The sequence below is a fragment of the Peromyscus leucopus genome, chromosome 5 (assembly GCF_004664715.2).
Source record: "Peromyscus leucopus breed LL Stock chromosome 5, UCI_PerLeu_2.1, whole genome shotgun sequence".
NCBI classification, from domain to species: domain Eukaryota; kingdom Metazoa; phylum Chordata; class Mammalia; order Rodentia; family Cricetidae; genus Peromyscus; species Peromyscus leucopus.
In genome coordinates, this window is record NC_051067.1 from 26,274,380 (window position 1) to 26,296,857 (window position 22,478).

General features: G+C 42.9%; 1 protein-coding gene across 4 annotated transcripts in view; it reads right to left on the reverse strand.

Moving 5' to 3' along the window:
• The window catches only part of Rreb1 (ras responsive element binding protein 1), a 131,077-nt gene that overhangs the window by 45,373 nt on the left and 63,226 nt on the right, over positions 1–22,478 (reverse strand). For all 4 annotated transcript variants that reach the window (XM_028856539.2, XM_028856541.2, XM_028856544.2 and 1 more), the window contains exons 3-6: positions 19,069–19,174; positions 17,792–18,004; positions 13,131–13,220; positions 11,399–11,562 (exon numbers count right to left, since the gene is read on the reverse strand). In XM_028856539.2, the coding sequence (XP_028712372.1) occupies positions 11,399–11,562; positions 13,131–13,220; positions 17,792–17,962 (425 nt within the window). In that variant the 5' untranslated portion in view covers positions 17,963–18,004; positions 19,069–19,174. The remainder of the gene's footprint in view (positions 1–11,398; positions 11,563–13,130; positions 13,221–17,791; positions 18,005–19,068; positions 19,175–22,478) is intronic.

Here is a 22,478-nt window from a genome sequence, read left to right on the forward strand (position 1 = left end):
AGGCCCATCACTTCAATCTTTACTCTAGACATCTTCCTAACGGCTAGGCCTTTGACCCCATACACTCCCCTTTCCCCTTTGCATGTACTGGTTTCCTAAAGTAATTTCTCAGTTACTATATTTTGTATAGATTATTTGAGCATACTTGTCTATAAAATTCCATGTTCAGTTGGGGTCAATGCTTATTGACCTAGCTACCAGGGAGACTGAGGTCAGGAGTTTTACAGCCAGCCTGGGTGATAAACTGTTGCAGAATATTTGTTTACACTGCATAAAGATGTTGTCTGTGTTTGGCCTCACCTGCCTAAGGCACCTGATTGGTTTAATAAAGACATCAGTGGCGAATAGTTAGGCAGGAGAGAATAAGTGGGACTTCCAGGCAGAGGGAGGAACTCAGGGTCAGATTATTGTGTGGCAGGACAGAGGGAGCCAGACATACAGAATAGAGGAAAGGTAAAGAGCCACATAGCAGAACATAGATTAATGGAAACAGGTTAATTTATGTTATAAGAGCTAGTTGGGAACAAGCAAGCCTAAGCTAAAGGCCAAGCTTTCATAATTAATAATAAGTCTGTGTGTCATTATTTGGGGACTGGTGGCCCAAAGAAAGTCTGATGACAAAGTCCAACAACAATAAACTTCCCTCAAAAAACCAAAACAAAACACATAAAACAAAGACAACAAAGGTCGCATGAGTTGATCTCTTTCTACCAGTCAAACAGAACTTTTACTCACACAGAACTGAAATCACTGGCTGGGATCTTCCCTATGTGAGTGCAGACGGACTGGAAGGAAGCATTTCCAGCTAACAGTCCCTAAATAGTCCAGAGCAGTTCCTTCCCCAGGCTAAACTACCTCATTTCCCTTAACTTTCCCATTACAGCCTGAAGTCCCAAGTCCATACCCATAGGCAGTCCTGCCCTGAAAATGACAGTCTCTTGTGATGGCCCCAAACGAAGCCACCACTCTCAAAGGAGCCTCACTGGCTCAGAGCCATTCCCTCTGTGGGAACCCAGCTTCACCACAGAGAAAGCCTGTCTGTGGCACAGGCTGAAATAACAGTGTCAAAACAAGCCCAAAGCTATGCTTCATGGCAGAATGGAAGGCTTCGGTCACTGAGACATGTCACTTCAGCCTGGCAGGAGGTTCTTCTTAGGTTTCTGAAAGATGGCAGAACCTCATCATTCATTCATGTTCCTTTGTGGAGGAGGAACAGATAACCATCTTTATAGTAAGCCAAGAGTGAATCAACATTCGCCACTCCCCAGCCCTTCCAGAAGAGGAACAAGGTTGGGCCCTTCAAGATGGTCACCTCATGCCCAACAGGAAAAAATGGAAGGCAGTATCGTGGGTGGAGAGAAGAACACGCACGATGATAAGGACAAGGCTCTGCTGCCCAGGGACACCTTGCATCACTTAGGAGCCAGTGAGAAGCAGCTGAGAGAGGAGGAGGACTCTGGACCAGGAGAATGACGACAAATGATCTTGGAGAATCATCACCTACCAAAACCACTGGGCCTTCTTCTCCAGGCCTGCAGCAGTTACAGCTGCCTTTTTATCTTAAATGGGACAGATGTAGGGCACAGATGGCCTCTGCTTTCCAGAGATGACACAATCAAATACCGCGCTTTGAGGGAAGAACTGCATACTGTTCTAATTCGGCAACTCTGAGGAGGGAGGGGGCCCCGGAAGAGCAGCTTATAAACCTGGCCCTCAGTTTTCTCACCTGTAAAGCTGGTGAGCCAGCTGGGTTACATAAACACTGAACACATTATGAAACAGTCTGATCTGAGAAAACATAAAATCTCCACTGAAGGCCAATAAGCTCCCCACGGAGGATCCTAGAACCCTGAAAGAAGTAAAGAACAGTTCACCGGTGCCCACGGGCACCAGAGGAGAGATGGTGATTCTGGGCCTCAAACACAGTTTCTGTGCTTCTTGTTCATTTCCTCTTCGAAGGGGTGAGGGGAAGGGATGCTGCCTTTCTTAACAAATCAGAAAAACGTTGATGAGTGGGCACGTTCCGGTGTTTGCTAGCACCGGCTTGCACAGCCCGAACAGGTTGGGCAGGTTGGATATTTAAACAAAGGTGGAAAAATCTGAGGTATAAAGCCCAGGGAAGTGCTGCCCTGGAAATGCAGCCAGCACCCTTGCAGGGCTCCATCTGTGAGCTAGTGCTGGAAACCAGAATCCTCCTCCATGCCACTAATTTCTTGTTATAAAATTGAACTGGATCCACACCCACTGTCTAGGCCAAATCCTTGGACCATGGGGCCGATGCACAGTGGAAGAGGCCACGACAAACTTCTCACCCTGCTCCCAGCACACCTATCCCTTGCCTGCTGTGACCTAGTTCTCAGCTCTCCTAACGACTGGGCTGTTCAAGTATGGGCAAGCATGATGCCCCGGGTTTTGACGCCATCTACTAGTTTCACCTAGTATGACTATGCTTTTGAAATATTTCAACAAAATATCACACTGTCTGCATTCAAGAGAAAACTTTGGTATTTACTTCCTCTCCAAAAGAAGAAGAATAAATAAACATTTCTACTGCTATAACAGAAGAAAGGCTGTTAAAAATATTAGCATCCAGCCAGCCAAATGATAAAGGATTATGGAGCAGATCATGAACTTGAGAAGCGGCACTGAGGGAAGACGGCCTGACTGCCGTTTAACACAGCCCGTGTGGGGACAGTTTTACGACTTCTTCCCCTCCCTTCAACCCGACTGAACTCCAACTGGGCTTTCAGAAAGAAATAAAAAATAAGCACCAGTCACAAGTACACTTTTAAATTATTCACTCAAAAAGAAAACGGCAGTGGTCCTTGAAAAGTATATTAGAGAAGGAAAAACCATAGTGGAAGAAAACACTGCCATCTCCAGACAGCTACTCAAGAGACTCAATCAACAGCAGCTAACTTTCTGCTTTGATGTTTTCTCATGCGCTTTATCTTATTTGAATAATAAAATTAAGTGAGAGGTCACTCTCGCCTACTCCTTCTCAGAGAATAATCATAGTGTTCTACTAGTTGCAGATTTCTAAAATGCAAAGCAAAAGCACTGAAAAGAGCCATAGAATATCATCTAATAGCTCAGTGCAATCCACACCCCACTCTTAAGTATAAATTCATCACAGAACAAGCAGAAAAGATGTATTCAGATAACGATGAGAATTTGCACAATTTAAAAATGGAGACTTAGGCATCTGGTACATAGCTTCTCTGAAAAACAGTTTTTGACCAGACTTGGGTTCTTAGAATGCATCCTGTTCCTCCATTTTTAAAGGGCACAGAGTCTGTTTTCTGCTGTTTGTAAATCTGTGTGCAGATCTGGCATGCAACAGACTGTTGGGCAAAATATCTTAAGAGAACGTGTATTGGGACAAGTTGTTAAGCACCTAATGCCAGTTGAAGGCTTAGCTCTGAATCCTAGGACAGACCCTGGGAGACTTTTCTGGCCATTCCATGGAGACCTCTTTCCTAGAAAGCCAGAATGGAAGGAAGGTTGATCAAAGGCTGCAGAAGCAGTCCAGAAAATGTCACCTTTATCAAAGCAACATAGTCCCAAACCTGGCCACTGAGATGTCAACAAAGGCTAAAAATGTTTAAATACAATCAAACAAGAAAGCTTTAAATATAATCAAGTAAGAAAGCTAATTATTGAAAGCTTAATAATGTAATTAGGGGAAAATTGGTAACTTAAGAATTCTCCTGTGATGAGCAAATTTATAAATGTTTATGTTCATTGTCCAGGGGATAACAATAGGCCACAGAATCATTTGGATACTCAACAGGATGCTGTTGAGGAGTGAGAAGGGATTAATATATATAGGTTTTTTTTTTCCTCCCTGGTTACAAGTTTCAACACTTAAAGAAAGTCCTCTAAACTATATCACAGGTGTGCTTACTTTAAAATAAAATATTAGATATGCTGATGACACTTAACACTATTACCATAAAACTACCACTCACTGAATACTCAGTGATGTGTATGCATTAACATACATGCAGTGATGTGAATATTCTGTGTGTATAAACAATTGAATTCACCCATAAAGTCTTTGGTAATCTCAGTTATAGCGTATGATCTTTTCGTCTGTTTTTAGACAGGGTCTCGCTCTGTAGCCCAGCCTCATATGCAACGCTGAGATCCTTCCAACTTAGCCTTCTGTGCTGGTATTAGAGGTGTATGTCACTGTGTCCAGCTATGATGTAGGTTCTTCTAACCCGAATTAAAGGAATTAAGATTTCCAGTTGTTCCTAAAGTAATTTTCTTTTAACTTGTCTTGTTTCTTCAAAATAGGTACCTTCTTTTAAAAAAAAGTTTTTCTTCCTTTCTTTAGAACTATCTAAAGGTCAGGTATCTATCTATATTCCAGCTACTTGGGAGGACAACTACATCCCAGACGTTTGGGCCAGTCTAGGATGGCACAGGTAGACCCTATCTCAAATAAACAAGCAAGAACAGGTAGGGGGTATTTATAGGGAACAAGACTTCACAGTCTGTCCTTAGTGGAATGTCCCACAGGTTTTTCTCATGGAACTAATTTCTTGCCTGATACCTTCCTTCCCACAGAGGAACATGGTGACAGGGTGAACAAGTAATTAAGAGACATTTTGTGAGGGGACTGGCTGAACCTTTGCATGGTCACCTCCACACTTGAGAAGCAGCAAGTATCAGGATTCATTACAGGGAGTCCTCAGAAACTCAATGTGACTATGAGAGAATTTCACAGAGCTCTTCCTCTTGGTGGGGACAGAGGGTAAAGAAATGACTATCCCCTTGGAGACACTGCTCCTTGTCTTGTTTAGTGCTGACCACCTGTTCTAGAAAGCTGAGTTCAGCTGTGCATGCAAGCAGCAGGCTTAGCTCAAGCATTGTAAAGGAGCAAGCTAACTCGAGAGCCTCTGTAGTCTCATTTATCATGGAGTAAGTCACATTTCTGTGCAGCTAAGATTTTCTTCAAGTATAATAGGAACACGTAAGCCTCTATTCCTGAAGATTATCTCCTATCCAGCAGCATTTTTGGGGTCAGGCAATAAAGTCCATGGGAAAGCAGCTAGTCGATGCTTCAGATTTTCTCCTTCCTTCCTTCCTTCCTTCCTTCCTTCCTTCCTTCCTTCCTTCCTTCCTTCCTTCCTTCCCTCCCTCCCTCCCTCCCTCTTCTTCTTAATTTTTGTTTTATTTAAAATTGTTTGAGACAGGTTTTCTCTGTGTAGTTTTGGTGCCTGTCCTGGATCTTGCTCTGTAGACCAGGCTGGCCTCAAACTCACAGAGATCCACCTGCCTCTCTCGGTCAACAGAGTGCTGGGATTAAAGGCATGCGCCACCACACTCAGTTCTTTTCACCTTCCTATGACAGTCAAAATAAGAACACATCCCTGCTCTTCACACAGTACAGGGAAAGGCTGCCATGAGAGCACCTTCCAGGTCTTCAGCCCCTCCCAGCCCAACAAACACCTATAACTCTACACCTTCGAGGCTGGGAAAGGAGCACAGTGGAGTCGAGTTTCCTACTTTGCAAAGACGATTATTAAGGGTTTTGTTTTTTAAAGAATACTTGTTTTGTAGACATTTCAAACAAGGTCTGTCCCCATCTTCTCTTTCCAGGTCTCACTTCGTCATGGATCCACAACTGAAGGCTTTCTGGAACAACTTTTACAAACCGCAGATGCCCTTCTTCCTACATCAGCCTCACCTGGAGCATGTGTTCTGGCTTGGTTTCCTGAGTTTGTTTTGGAAGGCACACTCTGTTTAATCCTAATTTTCAACATGAGAGCAGCTGATAAAGAGTTTGGGAAAGTCAGTGGCTGGACCCACAGTGATATTTCTGTGAATTATTTTCTGTGCTTGACGGGAGTCTATTATTCTGCTCATAAACTAAGCTATGGGTTTGAGATAAGGAATTTTTAGGGGGCTGGAAAGAAAGTTCAGTTGATAAAGTGTTGCTAGACAGGCATTAGGACCTGAGTGTGGATCCCCAGCATCCACAGAAGTCACGGGAGAAGTCAAGCCCATCAGCACACACCTGCAGTACCAGTGCTGAGGAGGCAGAGGCAGGCAGATGATCCCTGGAGCTCACTGGCTGGCCAAACAGCCTGGCTGATTTGGTGAACTCCAGGTTCAATGAGACCTGTTTCAAAAACTAAGGTAAAGAGCAACTGAAGAAGATACCTGACAATCTCTAGCCTTTACTTGCTTATGTAAGTCACATAAAAATATGTACAGAAGCAGCACCCCCCCCCATACATTTTCAAACTTCAAAAACATGAGAACTGCAGGACAGGAACCACATATGATAATACACTCTTTAAAAAGTCTCCTACCTAAACTTTCTCGAAATTTCTTGACTCTGTCTACCTTTAGTTTTAAGACAGCACATTATGCTGAATGTCCTGGCATGCACATGTAGTATTAGTACCTGAGAGGCTGAGTCAGGATGATTGTGTAGAGTCCTGGGTAACATACTTCAATGAATGAGTGAGTGAACACACACATTCATACACAAATCAAACTACCATGTAAATTTACTTAGAGTAATTAAGGTATAAGAAGTGTACGCTTTATGGGTGCTGCAAAGCAACTATCAATGTGACTACCCAGAACAGTTTAGTATGCTGTCTCACTGTGTTTATTTGACTAATGTAACGATCACACAGTTAAAGGGCTGACTTAAAAACTAGAATAACCAAAACATTCACGGAAGAGCTAGGGGCCAAAGAAGTGAAGTACTCCACTCAGTATCAGCTAAGAACTCCCTAGAGCCTGAGTTCATGGAGCGTATGCTGTGAGACTGGTCATCCTCCCCCTCTTAATGTTAACAACAAAAAATCCTGGAATAGAGCCTAGACCTGTCTCATAAGGCAACCACTGTAAGGTCAGAGTTCGTCTGCAAGAACTGTGTACACATGGAGGCCCATCACACAGCCTTTAGAGCACAAAGTGAAGGAAGGCTCCTCAGTGACATTGTATCCTGCCTTCTCATGGATTTAAGTCTTCAAAGAAATTGAACTCTGCATTTTAAAAAGTTTGCTAAGTACATGCAATGAGCTACACCTGAGATCGAAAGAAATAAAAATATAGAAAACCATTCCAAGGAAAATCAGGCCACATCAGAGATTAGATGCAATTTGTGCCCATCAAGAGAAAATGATAATCAGATCATATGGCCATTGAGTCAAAGGAAACTTATTATGGCCAGTCATAAATATAGGTGTCGGTATGGTGGCACACATTGATAGCCTATAACTTAGGAGGCTGAATCAGAAGAAATGAATATGAGGCTAGCTTTGATGACATAGCCAGACCCCAGACCCTATCTTAAAGCAAAAAACAAAACCAAGATGGTACTGGGAAACTCAGATGGGGCTCACAGGTGCCCAGGGAAGCCACTGTGTAGTCCTCTGGCAGTCTGGCTCAGTGTCAAATCTGGAAACCCCACAAAGGAGTTCCTGCGTGCTACTCGACCCTGGTAGGTACCAAAGGACCCTGGGAAGCAACAGCAGGGAAATGGGGAAAGGACTTGGGTCCCAAATACTAGATTCTCAGTTGACTGCTTCCTTCTATCCATGGTCATCAGAACCTCGGGCTTCATTAATGCTTTAATTCCTATACACATCCTAGGACAGTTCTGGCTCCTGATTAATATAGCACAGGTATGTGATTAGGAGAGAGAGCACAGCTCACCACTGAAGTCTCAGATTCTGGAATGGATCCATCCCTGCATATAAATCTAACTCCACTCTGACACATTTTTGTAAGTGTTTTCACATTTTTATAATGTTTTTGAAAGTATAGCTTTGCCAACAAATGAAGGCGATAATGACTTTGTGACTGATTAGCAAAAATCGAATGTTCTTTTAACCCACTCTTTACAAGTTTTAGCAGAAAAGACAAAAAAAAAAAAAAATAAATGTAGTGTGATGACCTCAAATCAGTAATAGGGAGAAATATGGGAGAAACATCCCATAGGAGGGGACAGGACAGGCCGACAAAAACACTAACAAAGACAACAAACACAGATGCAGACAAAACTCATTCACAAAATCTAACCCTCTTTCACTATTTAAAAAAAAAAACAAATCCAACCAACTTGGAATAGAGATGAACTTCCTTCCACTGATAAATTTCATTTACGATAACCCACAACCCGAATCATAGTTGACAGGGAAGGGCCGGATGCTTTCTTCGGAAAAGGAGTGAGGAGACAAGAATGTCTACATGCTTCTACTTCCATTTGCTAAAGGTCTGCCTGGTGCACTCCAAGAGGTAAGACAGAAAATCGATGACCTCCAGAGTGGAAAAAAGAATGGAGCCATCTCTATTGCAAATGCCATGATCTTGGGAGGAGGGAATCCTAAGGGATCTACTAAATAACTCCTAAGAACAAAGAAAGAAGCCCAGAAAGATAGCAGGAAACAAGATCAATGCATAAACTTGAACTGTTCTCTATATACCAGCACTGAACTGAAAACAGCCCTACTCAATACCACCATAGGGAATAAAAGAGGAATTCATCTAACAAAGCCTAAAACTAATAATAACCTGAGAACCTGGAGACACTGCAGAAGGAAACCCAGACAGACAAAATGAACGGGGAAGCAGCCTCCGCCACTGGATGGAAAGACTCAATACTGTTAAGGTGGCAGTAATGGGGCTGGGATGTAGCTCAGTGGTGGAGTGCTTCCCAAGGCCCAGGGTTCGATTCCTAGTTCTGACAAAACAAAATAAAAACAAAAAAGCCCCAAAAGATGGCAATATACCAAAACTGACTTACTGACTGAATGTACCTCTACAATAACTCTAGCTGCTCTTTCTGAAGAAACTGACCTCAGTTCCTAAATTCCACATAGGGTAAGGGTCTAGCTCAGTACCAAACTACTTTCCCAGCCTATCTGGAGCCCTAATACTCCTCCAAACAACAAAACTGAATTATCCAGATAGAAATGCAAACAAGTCAGATTAATCAAAAACAAGTTTGAATCTACATCTACGCATGACTTTAATACTGGGGCGCAGAAGGCAACTTAAAAAGGTGAAAGACTCAAACTTCCTTATTGAAGACTCATCTGAAAGTCAGAGTAAGCAATACACTGTGATAATGGCCTTGGGCTAGGTACCCAGATCAACGGAGCAGAAGGAAGATGAGATTCTTCCTACATTTGTGAATTTTTGACAAGAGTAGCAAGGTAATTCAACGAGGAAAAGAAAAGTAGGCTATCCATATTTATTAACTCAAAACGGATCATAAACTTAAGTCTAAGAAACTGTGAACCTCCTTACGCTACCTTACCCCTCTGAGTAGACAAATACAGTGTTTGGGGAGGGCTGAGTTTCACTGATGCACTGCCAGAAACATCCCTTGTCAAAGATAGCAACTTATCTTTAACAGGTATATTTGGTATGTTTAAATTTCATCACAGACATGATCTCAAAAGGAGAAATTTTTAAATCAGAAGTGATCTGGATAACGATGAGAGATGTACAATGGTGAACCACCAGCCATCAGCAGTGAGGGTCAGAACAGCCACACGAGGCTCTTCTCAGCAGTGTGTCCACAGCCACACGCCAGCCCCGAACCACCTACACAGAGCTCTATTCAGCAGGAGAAGATGCGGAATCATCCAAGAGAGGAGCAGCTACCCAGGGACCAGGCTGAGAACGGCAAGTGTGGGATAGACAGAGGAGGCGGGATAATAAAAGGAACGGGCTTCAAAGACAAGTCAGTGACACCACCCTGGTCAATATGGCCGTCAAATAACCAAAAGCTACGATGTAAAATCACGTGTTAATGTAAAATGACAATGAAGAACAGTGTAGGTCTATTAACAAGTGAAAGAATCCACTTCCTTCTTTGATGCCCAATAAGAATTCAAACAGGGATAGCCGGGCGGTGGTGGCGCACGCCTTTAATCCCAGCACTTGGGAGGCAGAGCCAGGCTGATCTCTGTGAGTTCGAGGCCAGCCTGGGCTACCAAGTGAGTCCCAGGAAAGGCGCAAAGCTACACAGAGAAACCCTGTCTCGAAAAACCAAAAAAAAAAAAAAAAAAAAGAATTCAAACAGGGGTGGAGATCCAGCAGAGCACTTTATAATAATGAGGGTTTTATACTGGCAAACACATTCATTCAGGCAAAATACCTCCACACATAAAATAAAACAAATAAAATTATAAAACTGAGGCCTTTCATGAAATTGTAGCCTACCTCACTTCTAGAAGCTTAGACCAAGATTCACCAGCTATAAATTATTGAAGAATTACTTAGATACCACATAATAACACCAGATAATATTTATTGGATGTTCACCTTGTGCCTGGAACTGTTTGCTAAACTCATACCTTTTAATCCTCATCCTAATCCAATTAAGTAGACTGGATTCAATGCCCAGCAGCAAACAACAAAAATTTAAAATGGATGTCCAAAGACACAAAGAACAGAAATTTACAAACACTAGAAGAGATTTGGATTCTGGTGTGTCACTGACTCTGTGAGAATGTGATATTTTGAGTCTCTTCTCATAATTCTATTCTGAAAATGTTCTTAAAATGTTTGCATTTGTGCCAGGTGGTGGTGGCACACGCCTTTAATCCCAGCACTCAGGAGGCAGAGGCAGGCGAGTTCGAGGCCAGTGTGGTCTACAGAGCAAATTCCAGGAAAGGAGCAAAGCTACACAGAGAAACCCTGTCTCAAAAAACAAACAAAACAAAACAAAACAAAAAACAAAAAAAAGTTTGCATTTGGAAGCTGTTTCTGCTCTAACCACTCTAAACACATGCTATTGCTCTATAAAATACATTCCCAGTGCTTCACCTCTCAGCATTTTAATACATCCATCCACCTCTGTTCTCTGTCTCATCCCTGAATGAGCATCATTCCAGGAAGTTATTTCCTAGCATTTATCAGATGTTCCCCCCACCATACACACACACACATTTTATCCTCTTTCTGAAGCCTCAGAACCAGGCCACTTAACTAATCAAAGGCTCCACTTTTTTTTTTTTTTTTTTTTTTTTTTTTTTAAAGGAAAACCTTCGTAAGATCTGGAAGGCACATGAAGATATTGTTTAAAGTGAAAGGCTGCATACATGATGCTTCATCTTAAGGGTGCTTTGATATGCAATAAGCTACCCACCTCTGGCTGTCTCACAAAAAAAAACTCTGAGTGGCACAGGGGAAAGAACACTGTTCTACCCCAAAGGACCAAAGGGCCAAAGGTTTAGCCTAGCCGATACCTCTAATACCCTGAGATGCTCCAAACAGGCAATTAAAACCATCTCAGATTTTTCTCTACGGGGAACAGAAAAAACCAAAAACTCTGAGGTTGTAAGGCAAGTCTAGTACTGAGGTTCAATGGCTCAATGGTGCCGTCAGCCACCCCAGCCAAGGGCACCTCACCTACCTGTGCATGTTCCCATTGGTGGTGAAAGACTGACCACACACTGTACACTTGTAAGGCCTTTCGCCCGAGTGCACCAGCATGTGACGATCCAGGGAACTGGCAGAGCTCAGTGACTTCTTACAGATGCTGCAGGAGTGGTCAGCACCTCCAGTGTCCGTGTTGTGCTACAGAAAGCAATCGGGGCAACGGTCACTTGAGAAGATGGCATTAGAAATACAGATCTAATAACAACCAGGCGCTTTCTCAACTTTTATCTCGTTCCTTTTTAAGTGTCTTTGAAAGAGCCAAAAGCATTAGGGACACGGGCATATAATTATTTTGTTGTATTATCTTCCACTCGCATATTCTAGTTCTGAAAATTAGTTCTACTGCAAAACTGAGACAGAGCTAGTCTTTGCAGGTCTATGGGTTCAATGAACACATATAATTACTCCTCTGGCTGGAAGAACTCTTAACTATATAACCAGTATGCGAAATAAATACGATTTTCACACTGGGAGGCCACAAACCGGGCTCCAGTTTGACCACTTAGACTGGTTGTTAGAGAACAGAGAAACCTGTATATGAGGTAGTCTGGGCTTCTGAAATATGGTAAGAAACATTTCTACCCAAATCCAAGTTTCTTTAGTAAGTTTCTCAGTGTCACTACTATGTAGCAGCCTTCTCTGGTTTGAATACACCCACCATTTCCCACCGTTCTCTCTTGCCCAGCAGTCTCTGATGAAGCAGCAATGGAGTGAGGGGGATAAGAACACAGTCTACTGTAAAGGAAGAAGGATCTCAAGTCTAGGAGGTCCTCAGCTGCATGCAGTACATTTGTATCAACTAAAAAGCAGGGGTGGGCAGGCATGATATCACTCATTTGTATTCTAGCACTCAGGAAGCAAGCTGAGGCAGGAGGGCTGGGGGCTCCAGCCAGCTTGATTACATAGCAAGACCCTGTTGAGAAATACTAAGTTGGGGGGGGGGGGCAGGTGTGGTGATACATGCCTGCAATCCCAGCACTAAGAAGGCTGCTAAGAGTTCTAGGATAACCAGGGCTTCAAAGCCAGCATGGACTAGGACTCCATGAAAAGATCCCCGTAACCTGTTCCCCTTCCTCCCCACACAAATACAGAACCAGAGAAAGTACAGGGGATGGGGCAGAGAGATTGACACCTATAATCTTTTATCCTAAGAGATTTAGTTCATACCATTACAAACAATAAGAAACACAATGTCGATACAAGTGATCAGTTAACTGTATGTTCAAATATGTTTGAAAAATGTATTCTTAGACTCTGTCATAGAAACATGACTATGCAAAAAAATATTTCATAATGACCCCAAGATTGCTAAAACACTAAATTTTTTTTTATGGTTTGAACCTTTATTATGTTTTCTAATACTTGCATCTTTATATATATATTATTTTACAATACCATTCAGTTCTACATATCAGCCATGGGTTCCCCTATTCTCCCCCCTCCCACCCCCTCCCCTTACCACCAGCCTACCCTCCATTCCCACCTCCTCCAGGGCAAATCCTCCCCCAGTAGACTTGTAGACTGGTAGACTCAGTCCAGGGAGGTCCAGTCCCTTCCTCCCAGACTGAGCCAAGTGTCCCTGCATAAGCTCCAGGTAAAACACTAAATTTTAATGGCTTACAATTTACTGGACAATTCAATCAAGATCAAATCATCCTGTTAGCGAGAATAGTTTTAAACTTTGAAATACAGAAGTAACGGCAAACCTGACGGATGTGCATAGTCAGCTGGTGCTGGGTGGTGCAAATCTTTTCACATAGGGGGCAGCTGTAGGAAGACTTCTCCTCTTTCGTCTCCTAAAGAGATCAAAACAGAGCATGAATAGCCAATCACAGCAAACTGGTACCTTCTGTTTAAGCCCATGTCTTAAGAGCTGGGTCTAAGCAGCTGAAATCATTAGACTGGAGCCTGGCCAGGTGTTTGTGCAAGTCCCTTGCCCATCTGCCCTCTGTTTCCTTGCTTCAAAAGGAGAAAACTAACATTGGCCACACTGTGCTAAGACTAAACTAGTTGACAAAGAGTAGGCAATGCCACAATGCTCAGCAGACAGGTTTATAGTAGTCTACCACACTTCATTTCACTAACCCCAGTGAGTGAAAAACACCATGTCACCTATAGCTCGGCTAGGCCAGGGTGTATTTCTCCCTCCACTCACACCCAAGCTCCAGGTACTATTTCCTTTTGTTGTTTGCTTGTTTGTTATTGTCTTGAGTAGCCCGAGTTGGCCTCCTTGAACAGCCTAGACTTTCTTTAACTCTTGATTCTCTTGCCTCCACCTTCCATGTGCTGAGACAGCCAGGTCTCAAGGTCCCTCAGGAACTTGAGAGATTATGAAACCCTCATTAAGAAAAGTCCACCATACCTTGGAAGCGTTTCTTAGTGCCCTAGCGGTAATACTCAGTAGGAATAACAAGGCTCTGCCCATAATGCTAGCATCTTCTTGACAGTGTCCATAAATAAAGAAGAAGAATTCTGACCATGTCAAAACTAGTCAAAGATATCCACAAGAGGTGATAAAAAACTCAGCTCACTATTTGGTTAGGTGGCTCATTTTATTTTCCCTCAAAACATACAGGACAAGCTTCCTTCAAGCAATATAGTTTTACTTTTCTAAGGAAAAGGCTAACTTCTTTCACTGACCCTTTGTTATAAGTTCCTCCTTCTAGGTAATTCATGGGAAATCACAAGGAATGCCCAGTATTACCTTCTTACCCACACAGAACTCAGGCATCATAGGTCCCTGTCTATGTTCCTAAACTAACTGTACTCACGCCTGGGCAGTTCTCAGAAATTGGAATGTTCAAATATTGGCATCACCAGGCTTCCAAAAACAGCAGGACCATCCAGAAGCTCTGAGCAATATAAACTTCTAGACTCTCAACATAGTAGTCCAGGGTTGGGGGGAACGCCTGAGATCTGTTTTTCTTACAATCTCCCCAGCAGACACTGATGTGCTTAGGTTTAGGGACAACTAATTACTTGATCAGGTGATCATGAGCACAGCCACAGAGAATTCATGTAGAGTTGGATCCAGAGCTCACACAATGGCAAGTCCAGCCACAAGAAAGCATTTGGGGCGGGGGTGGGGTGGGGTGGGGGGAATGTTGGTACTTAATGAAGTGAGAGGCAAGAGAAGAAGAGCGGCTGGATGCTCTGGCCAACCTCCACATCCTTTTCTGGTCTTGGGTATCTTAGAGTAGATTTCTTTTCACTTGCACTCATTTGAATGAGTTTCTACTTTTACTGTTAATACCAATTATTGAGCACATGCTGATCAGTGAATTTACATCAACATCAGGTCTGGTGTTCTTCCTTCCACAATCACTAAGAGATGTCCATTATTATGGACCCCATTTTCTGGAAAAAGAAACTTTACAGTACAGAGGGACAAGGAACTTGCTCCAAACAGAGAACAATTAAGAAATGGACACCAGCTTAACACTCAGACTAGCTGCTCAATGGCCCATTACCTTAAATCGAAATCCTAAATAAAGTCTGCCCCACGGCACAGAAAAGTTGTTCATGAGATGTGATGAGAGTAAAAGTTACACTGAAGACTGTGAAAACAAATGGCCCCGTAAACCAGATGGGTGAAATGAATATGTGATGATGTCTTGTTTGTGGCTGTCTTCTAAGTTTTTTTTTTTTTTTCTAACTTGTAGAAGCAGTTTGGAGAACTAGGCTAGTCAAACATTTTTCCATTCTCAAATTCTAAGGAAGCTGAAGATTACAAAGTCAGATAGATAGATAGATAGACAGACAGATAGATAGATAAAATCTGGTTTCACCCAGAAAATGCCTCACAGCTAGGTCAAAACTTTAGGGAAAAGTCAAGCTATGAGGTATTTATGTCAAGTCATTAGATTGACGATACTCTAGACATTTTATACTAAAAGATTTACCAGTAAGTGTAAATTTGTGTACTAAATGCACGTTTAAAAAAAGCCCAAACCCAGCCAGACACAGTGGCTCATCCCTTTATTCCCTCAGAAGACTTAGGTGGGAGAACTGATTAAGCCCACAAGTTCATGCCAGTCTGGGCAACACAGTGAGACCTTGTCTCAAAAAACAAAACAAAACAACAACAACAAAAAAACCCACACACACACAACCACACCACCCCCCCCCAGGCCTCCAAGTGACGTATTTTAATAAAATCATCTTGTGGTCACCTTGAAGTAGACACCAGGCACATTGTGTGGAGGCACAGAGAGCTGACTGATATTGACTCTAGGGTTGATCATTAACCTCTGTCAAGCCTGAAGCTGGTAATACTGTCGTGCAGGCCATAATGCAAGTTCACAAAACCCGAGGTGGTCTATGGAATCAGATTTACTAACTTTTAGAGGTGGACAGAATAGTCAGAGAGCATTGTGATGGTGGAAAAGGCCCACTAAAGACGTCTGAGCCGTCGTTATTATAGCCACGCTGGTGAAAGAAACACACTTCCTGAGCTGAGAGATAAAATTAGCAGCTAATGTGATAACTAACCAGTCCATAATGAAACAATCTGGCACCCTTGTCAGCATCCGGCTGGGGCTAATCTCTCCTGGAATGCTATGGTCACATGGATGCAACCTTTCCAAAGGCACTCTCCTGCTCTCCCTGCCAGCAGTTGTCAGGTAAGGGTACTTCCTCGCTCCCCGAGCTGGCTGGCCACTATGCTTTGGTGCCTTAAATTGGGGGCTGCGTTTCGCAGGTTACCTCTGGCCTAAGCCTCCCTTCCAAAAACAAAGCCAGTGTGTCAGATCCCTGGAGGAGGAAGGAGGTGGATGACAAGTGACTCAGTTACACTGCACTCCTGAGAAACAACCTCTACTCAATATCCAGAGGTGGAAGGAATGTGGGGGGTCCTCAGTGACCCTAACTGTCTCGAACAACTGGGAAGGGCCTAGAGCCTGGACTTGGAGCGGCTATGCCCATGCCATGCTATTTAAGGAAAAGCTCTTCCCTGTCCTCCATTCATTCTTGGTAGAGCAGAGAAGGATGAGTAAGACAATGACCTCTCATTTCTTAGTCATCCTTGAATGCTAGACACCTGGCACAGTAGCTAGCCGGAAATAGAAGCAGGGTCTATTGTTAAATGAGTTGATAGACAAGAGAGACAGATGGAGAGATGGACGGACAGGCATATGAGAGTGGAAATAAACCTTTTCTTCCCAAGGCTAGTGCTCCTTCTGTACTCAGGCTGAGTATTTTCTCAGGTACCCACAGGAAGAGAGGCACACGAAGGCAAGGGAAAAGAGAGAGAGAGAGAGAGAGAAAGTTATCAATGCTCCAAACCGAAAACATCCCTGAGCTCTACCGAGTCCTCAGGCTTGAGGCGAGGAACAGAGGCATACAAGCGTACAGACTTCAGGGGACGTGGGGCTGCTATCACCACCTGGGGGCACATTGTACTAAAAACCTGAGAATTTGTCAAAAATCCATCATGGACGTGCGTGGAGAGAAATCTCTATAAGAACAGTCATTAATTCACAAAAGCCCCAACAGGTTTGTTCTCGTCCACCCTGGATCCTAGACAACCTGAGAAGGAGGCCTTGTCTCCAAACAAGGTTTTAGTGTAACTACATTATACCAGAAAAAAGGAAACTAATGGGGAAGTCAGTTTACACTATTTGATTTCAGAGATGGACTGAGAATTATTTGCCCTCTGCCTCCTTATTTATCTTGTTGAAAACGTTGCTATCATGACAGCAACAACTTTTCAAATGTGCCCCATTTGTCCATTAACTAAAAAAGACATCTTGTTCTTAACAGAAGAGACGGGGGCTTTCTAACAGCATTCCTTATAATTCCTGTTCATGCATTTACTCTTTGCAGCCTCTCCCAATCCTGTGACCACTGAAAACTCAAGAGGATTAAACAGATTGAACTCAGGACACAACCCTTTTCCATTCAATAGATCTTTAAACGGGATTCTCTGAAGCCATAAGTGCAGGTCTCTAAAACTAGAAAGCTGAATCCGGAACAAACAGGAACGTATTTGCCACCTAATGTGAACACACTTGGGAAAAAGGAGAAAAAAAGGAATCAAGGAGCTACTAATTAATCAGCTGTGTGAAAAGAAAAGAAACCACATCGTAGCAGAGGCAGTCAAGTTCATTTCTTTAAACATAAGCTTGTGCTTAAGTCAAATCACAGGGCAAGGAATAATGGTGCTTTCCCTGAAAGACACAATGGCAGAAATTTCCTGCATGCAAAGATATAAATCATGAAAAAACCTGCTCCTGAAAAATGATGGAGGCCTTTGGGTATATCTTTAATTCAGAATGTGTCCAAGTCTTAGGCAGCTTGGGAATTTCTCCCCTACATTTTCACAAGACAAAAGCCACAGGCTGCTACCACCCAACCCACAGACCCTTACCTGGTTCCTTCTGCCAATCCGATTTGGTCCTGGAGGCTTCATGGGGGACTTGATGTCCTGGGGGCTCCCACCATCCTCAGTAACATTCGCTACGCTCATCACTGCCGACATCATGGTGTTGATGGAAGACAGGTCTGAGCCTTCTAAACCAGTGGGTGAATTTGATGTCATTGGGACGAGGTTTTATGCTTCTAAGAACTCTCTGCCATAGAACTGAAAAACAGATATTATTGATGTTATCATGAGCGTTTAGGCTTGTCACAGCCACGTGGTACTAATCATAGTAAGGGAAATAGAGATAGATCCCCAACACCCTTATCCTAGTTCAAGCCCATACCCACAACAGAGCTCAAAATGACTTCCTGTTTGTTTTTTGAGACAAGGGCTTGCTATGTAGCCCAGGCTGTCCAAACTCACTCTGTAGCCAAGATGACTCAGAACTCCCTGATCCTCCTGCTTTAGGCTCCCAAGTACTGAGATTACAGGTATGAGCGAACACACCCAGTTCCAAAATAGTTAGAGCTTTCTTCTACAGATGTTTGCTTTCTAAGTGCAGGCCGCCAACAGAATTCCAGTTATCTGAAGCAGCTTTCTTTACCTTTTCTATTTTTTAATCCCACGTGTATTGTATGTGGTGTGTTTTGTGTTTGCATGAAAGTGGGTGCGTGTGTGCATACGCATGGTTCCCTGGACAGCTGTCTACTTTACATACTGAGGCAGTGTCTCTTGCAGAAGCCAGAACTTGCTGATTTGACTGGTCTACCCCACTTGTCCAAGGATCCTGTCTCTGCCTCCTGAGCATGGGGATTATGGGGCTGGGATTAGAGTTGGGTGTGTGTGTACCATACACACCTGGCCTTTTAATGTGGGTGTTGGGGATTCAGACTTTGATCCTCACACTAACAGGGCAAGCAGTTTAGCTAGTGAGCCATCCCCATAGCCCACAACTTTCCTCATCTTTGTGAGGAGAGGCTGACAAGAGAAAGCAGGGCTGCATTTGGTTAGTACATTCCACCCTGCACTTGCTTTCTTCTACTTAAATGTTCTAGGCTTAAGAACTGGTTTATAGGAAACTTCAGGTTCCCTCTAACTTCATGGCTCCAGTGCAGTGATGTAAAGGTGTGTGTGTGTGTGTGTGTGAATTCTAGAAGCCAACCCTGCAAGAAGTAAAACCAAATTTAACTAAGATTAAAAACCTTGTTTCTTTAAAAAAAAAAAAAAAGTAAGCAACCTATAATTCATCAAATGGAAGAAAGAAGGGCTGCCATTCTAATTACCTCCATTTCTGTCCCAAGTGACAGTCTCTTGGTATAGCTGTCATCCACGTGAAGTAGGAAATGACTCTGTTGAGTTCTTTTCTTCTCTTGGTATCACTCCTTTACACTGGAAGAGAAACAGGGGACACTGGATTAGTTAATTCAGCAAGGAAAGTGACTCAGTACTGGCTGGGGATAAATAGTACATGCTTGTGACCCTAGACACAGAAAGCAGAGGTTTGAGAATCTGAATTCAATGCTAGCCTGGCTGCATAAGAGACTCTATCTCAAAAAAGGAAAAGAAATAGATTCAGTCTTTTCGCTTAGAAAGAAAAAAGTGGAACCATTTATTTGTTGTGACCTTAGGTCACTATACTCACAAAATACAAAGACAAATGAGAGACAATGCTGTCAGCACCCCACCCCCAACACACACACACAAGACAAGGTTTCTCTGTGTAGCCCTGGCTGTCCTGGAACTCTTCGGTAGATCAGGCTGGCCTTGAACTCAAAGATTTGCCTGCCTCTTCCTCCTGAGTGCTGGGATTAAAGGCGTGCAGCGCCACACCTGGCCTATCAGCTTTTTCTTATAAACTGTGTGATGTGGTTCATTCATCCTAATGTCCGTGTGATGTGCTGCCTCCCACGTCCTCAAGAGCCAAGGGAATTTTCCAGTATTTTACTCTTGTGTGGCTACCATTTCACACCACTTTTTTATACTGTACCCCATTTCTTCATAGATCCCAACTTGATCCACCTCATTTCTCAATTCCTAAGAGCTGAGTCTAGACAATATTAGGTCACATCTAGAAGACACCTGGGCAACAGGAAATGAATACCAAAAGGAAATCCATAGCCCAAGCCACATCAAAATTGACTTCATTCCTAAACTAGAAGAACATAGGTGATATGTTCTTCTCATTTTTATCTGGTAAAATATTCTAGATTAGTGGTTCTCAACTTTCTTAATGCTTCAACCCTTTAATACAGTTACTCAGGTTGTGGTGACTCAAAAGCATAAAATTATTTTTTGCTACTCATAACTGTAATTTTGCTACTGTTATGAATCATAATGTAAATATCTTATATGCAGGTTATCTGATATGTGACCCCGGTAAAAGGGTCATTTGACCCCCAAAGGGGTTGTGCCCCACAGGTTGAGAACCACTATAAGTAGATGAATCCCTGCTGGTAATAACTGTTGGTATCCTAATGAAGCAGGAGCCTAAGGTCAAGGCCACCATCTCATTTCCAAACTGATGCATGGGGGAAAAAATGTAAGTTTGTGATTTATTCCTTCAGCTTTAAGGGGATACAACAGTGGGTCCCACCCGCAACAGCCACAGATGTACAGCCTTACAGAGCAGGAAAGGCCTGGGGATGGAATTTTGTAAAGAGATGCTTCTACCAGCTAAGTAGTATTAATCTAAAAATCCTGCCCCAAAGGCCAGAGAATCTCAGAAACAGAACTTTGAATGTCAAAAGAAAAAATATGGGAGCCACTCAGTAGTAGGGAACTTTTTTGGCATACATGAAACTTTGGATTCAATCCCTAGAACCTCCCCTCAAAAGACAAAATGTGCCTCACATGTTGTTATGATCTGATGTGTTCCCTCAAAAGTTTGCATTATGAACTTAATTCTCCAAATCACAGGCCAATGAATGGTCTTTGGGAGTGGGGCCTTTTAGAAGGTTACTGACATCCAGGGAGGAGCAGCAGGAGGAGTGAGTAGACCGAGGAACAACACAAAACTCAAACCTGAACTGCTGCCTCTTCCCGCCAGCAGACCACATGAGGTTATTAAAAATTAACAGTGTTTGGGTGATTGTTTTTGAGGAAAAACATGAAGACAGAGTGCATATACAGAAGAGCGGACACATGTACTTCTTTTTAAATAGATGGCTAACAAATATGTCATCAGTTCCTACTGTAACCAATCAGTATGTATAAACGTGCATTTGGCTCATAAATGAACTCATCTCTTTCTTTTTAAGATTCCCCTCTAATGTATAGAAAAGTTTAAGATCCTTGACTAGAAATCATCACTATACTTCTATTATTTCAGTAAAGAGAAAACGAATCTTTCTACCAATTATTACCGAGTTTAGATGATGAACTTTGGTTTAACCACTACTTTTTTTGGTGTGGGGGAGGGAGACAGGGTGTAAATCTCTACAGCCCATCTTTTTGTCTGTATTTAGACAAGGTCTCTCTACCCAGTTCTGGCTGTCCTAGAACTCTCTGTATAGATCATGCTGGCCTCTAACTCAAGAGATTCCCAAAGACTTGAACTCAAGAGTGCTGGGGTTTAAGTTGTACACCACCACACCTGGCCTATTTATCTATTGTCTTTTTGTTGTTGTTGTTGTTGTTGTTTTGAGACAATCTTTCTGTTGTAGCCCAGGCTGGCCTCCTTCAGACTCCCTCTTACTGGGATATTTATCTGTCAAAGAAGCTACACAAACCCTGGATTACATTTTTATGTCTGTTAAAAATGACCATAGACAGACAGACAGACAGATAGGAGGAAGGTACAGCCTGGTGTGAGAGCCTTTCTCACTTTATTGTTCTTTTCAGGAATCCTTCAGGTCTCGATGAACAGTAAGCAGCAGCGACTATAAGCAGCAGGTTAGGTGGGGAAGCAATCTTAGGTTTCGGCGCTAGGATTAAAGGTGTGCACCACCACGCCCAGCCCTTCTTAGGGCTGTGTTCCACCATGCCCACCTCAATAGGAAGTGACAAAACATAGTCACTGGACAGAGGCAAACTATCGATAATCCCTGCCCCACAGTCATGATAGCCAAGATGGATTCTCTGAAACTAAGTGTTTCGGATACAGGCTGTCCACCCGGTGGGAGGGCCTAGAGCTGGCTACCTAGAACATTTTCCTACCTGGAAAGAAGAAAAGCCCTGCAAACATGTTTCCCACTGTCCCGGCAGGAAAACTTTGGCTACATTTATTTCCTCCTTGGGGATAAAGTGTCAAGTGTGGCACTAAGAACCCCTCTGTTTATTTCCTTTACGTATTGCTGGGGTATAACTTCACGCCAGTTTAGTCTTGACTGACTCTGGCACTACAATTTTCCTTTGAGATCCTGGAACAGGGCAGAAGGAAAAGACTGGTGCAAAATGTCACTACTTGCTCTGCCTTAGGGCAAACAAACAAACAAACAAACCCCAACATCCATCTTTACATTAAGGCAGAAGTACAGGATAATTTAACCAGAAACAAATTGGCTAGTTCTAGTTGATCCTTTGTAACCACCCAGCAATACTGAACAATAACCATCCAAATGAAAACATTTAAACTTTGTTGACACTCATGTTATGAAGTCAAGTTTTCTCTTTGATTCTCCCACCCATTCTGGTCCCCACAGGTATGCCATTTCCCATGTATGCCCCACACATCCTGTGCCTTGAAGAGGATGCT